Here is a 2,703-nt window from a genome sequence, read left to right on the forward strand (position 1 = left end):
ATGTATGTATGTATGTATGTATGTATGTATATGTATATATGTGTATATATATATATGTATGTGTATATATATGTATGTATGTATGTATGTATGTATATATATGTGTATCTATCTATCTATCTATATATATCAGCAGAATGTATTGTAAGAATTTTATATCTTCTTTTGTCTTTTTCTTCTCACAAAATAATGAACTTAACTTTCCGTCTCTGTGTTCAGTCCTCATGTGGTTCGATACTACGGCAGCTACTTCAAGAACAGTGACCTGTGGATCGTTATGGAGTACTGTGGAGCAGGATCAGTGTCTGACATCATCAGGATACGAAACAAGACGGTAACGCACACACAGTCACACGCACACACAGTCACACGCACACACAGTCACACACACAGTCACACACACACACTGTCACACCCACACAGACAGTCACACACACCCACACAGACAGTCACACACACCCACACAGACAGTCACACACACACACAGTCACACACACACACAGTCACACACACACACACAGTCACAGTCACACAGACAGTCACACACACAGTCACACACACACACAGACAGTCACACACACACACACACACAGACAGTCACACACACACGCACAGACAGTCACACACTCACACACACACACACAGTCACACACACACAGTCACACACACACAGACAGTCACACACACAGTCACACAGTCACACAGACAGTCACACACTCACACAGACAGTCACACACACACACTCACACAGTCACACACACACACTCACACACACAGTCACACACTCACACACACACACAGTCACACACAGTCACACAGACAGTCACACACACACACTCACACAGACAGTCACACACACAGTCAGACACAGACAGTGACACACACAGACAGTGACACACACAGACAGACAGTCACACACACATAGTTAAGCACGTAGTTTGTATAGAGGAAATGTGTGTGAGTAAGTCTTATTTGTCTGCATAGAAAAAGAGGGAGGTAGGCACTCATTTTGAGTACTTTGATGTTTGACGATACTTTGCTACTTACTGTGTGTGTGTGTGTGTGTAGATAACAGAGGAGGAGATCGCCACCATCCTACAGTCCACCCTAAAGGGTTTGGAGTATCTCCACTTCATGAGGAAAATCCACAGAGACATCAAAGCAGGAAACATCCTGCTGAACTCAGAGGGTCAGGCCAAGCTGGCCGACTTCGGAGTAGCCGGACAACTCACAGTGAGGACACATTAGATAATGACATCATGTGTACTGAATGTTTGTTTGGTTTAAATATAGATACATGTCAACAGAATTAATAAAACCAGATGTAACTTTTACAACACATATAACGAAGCAGGAATCTTAACTAGTGAGATTGTTATAGTGGTTCAGATTTAAACAGATCTGACTCTGAATCAGTGTAGATGAAGATGCTCTTATTAAAGAGATAACGGGAAAAGCTCCTGATTACAACTTTTTACCTAAAAGAACGCCAACCAAGCAACTAAATGCTCACTTAGTTAAAAACAACACCACATGCATGATTAGTTGTGCTAGCGATTATTCTACTTAATGCTAAATATACAGACGATATGACTCCACAGATACCAACTGATCACTCCAAGACAAACCCACTGAACCAATGAACTTCACTTTATACAGCCGTAACAATTAATAACATCTTACCTTTGCTGCTCGGTGATCAGAAGGTCTGATCACCATCTGGTGGATGAATGGTGGTACTGCACTCATCCTAAAGGCACCGTTCCGATGCATAAGCTACACTGTAGGAGTGTACCAAGTCGATATAACATATACATGAAGAGTAAAGTCAGCCAGTCTCTGACGATTTCAGTGGCTGGAAAATACTTTGAGAGACTCTGCATACCTTGTAGTAAATGAGTGACAATGCTGGTGAAGAGCGTTAGCATTAGTCGCTACACGTGTAACATCTGTACCCAACATGGCGGCGACAACAATCGTCAGAAATCGGGTGACTTTGAGACGTCTATAAACAGGTTCCCTGTCTTTGTGCTCTTGGAGAACTCTTTTACATCTCACAACGTTCTGCACCGACGATAGAAAACAAGGATGAACAACATTCATCTCTCCCTTTAGGACACCATGGCGAAGAGGAACACGGTCATCGGCACGCCGTTCTGGATGGCTCCGGAGGTCATCCAGGAGATCGGGTACAACTGTGTGGCCGACATCTGGTCTCTGGGGATCACGGCCATAGAGATGGCTGAGGGGAAGCCGCCCTACGCCGACATCCATCCCATGAGGGTGAGAGAGAGAGTCTGTGTGTAGAGATTTTGAGCCTCAGTTATTCTCACACGGACACAAGCTGACGTGGAATTTTGAGGAGGAAACGTTTGGATCAAGAGAATTGTTAAGTGTTTCTCTCTGCATGCACTTCTTCTTCTGTTCTACTGAATCTCGTCTCCTCTTCATTTGTCCTCTCCTGAATCTCGTCTCCTCTTCCAGGCCATCTTCATGATCCCCACCAATCCTCCTCCAACGTTCAGGACCCCAGATCTGTGGTCTCTGTCCTTCCAAGACTTTGTCAGCCAGTGTTTGGTGAAGAACCCAGAAAACAGAGCAACGGCCACACAGTTATTACAGGTGAGAGTTATTACAGGTAACTGTGTGTGTTGTGTGTGTGTGTGTGTGTGTGTGTGTGTGTGTGTGTGTGTGTGTGTGTGT

General features: G+C 44.2%; 1 protein-coding gene across 1 annotated transcript; it reads left to right on the plus strand.

Moving 5' to 3' along the window:
• Positions 1-208: 208 nt before the first annotated feature.
• On the plus strand, positions 209-2,665 carry LOC116380016 (serine/threonine-protein kinase 4-like; the record flags this gene model as incomplete). Its single annotated transcript, XM_031841968.1, has 4 exons — positions 209-334; positions 1,069-1,233; positions 2,116-2,283; positions 2,485-2,665. Coding segments are annotated over 4 exons (640 nt in total), but the record flags the coding sequence as incomplete, so codon positions are not given.
• Between the last annotated feature and the right edge of the window lie 38 nt (positions 2,666-2,703).

The sequence above is a fragment of the Anarrhichthys ocellatus genome, unplaced genomic scaffold (genome assembly GCF_004355925.1).
Source record: "Anarrhichthys ocellatus isolate YVR2014 unplaced genomic scaffold, GSC_Weel_1.0 scaffold5823, whole genome shotgun sequence".
NCBI classification, from domain to species: Eukaryota; Metazoa; Chordata; class Actinopteri; order Perciformes; family Anarhichadidae; genus Anarrhichthys; species Anarrhichthys ocellatus.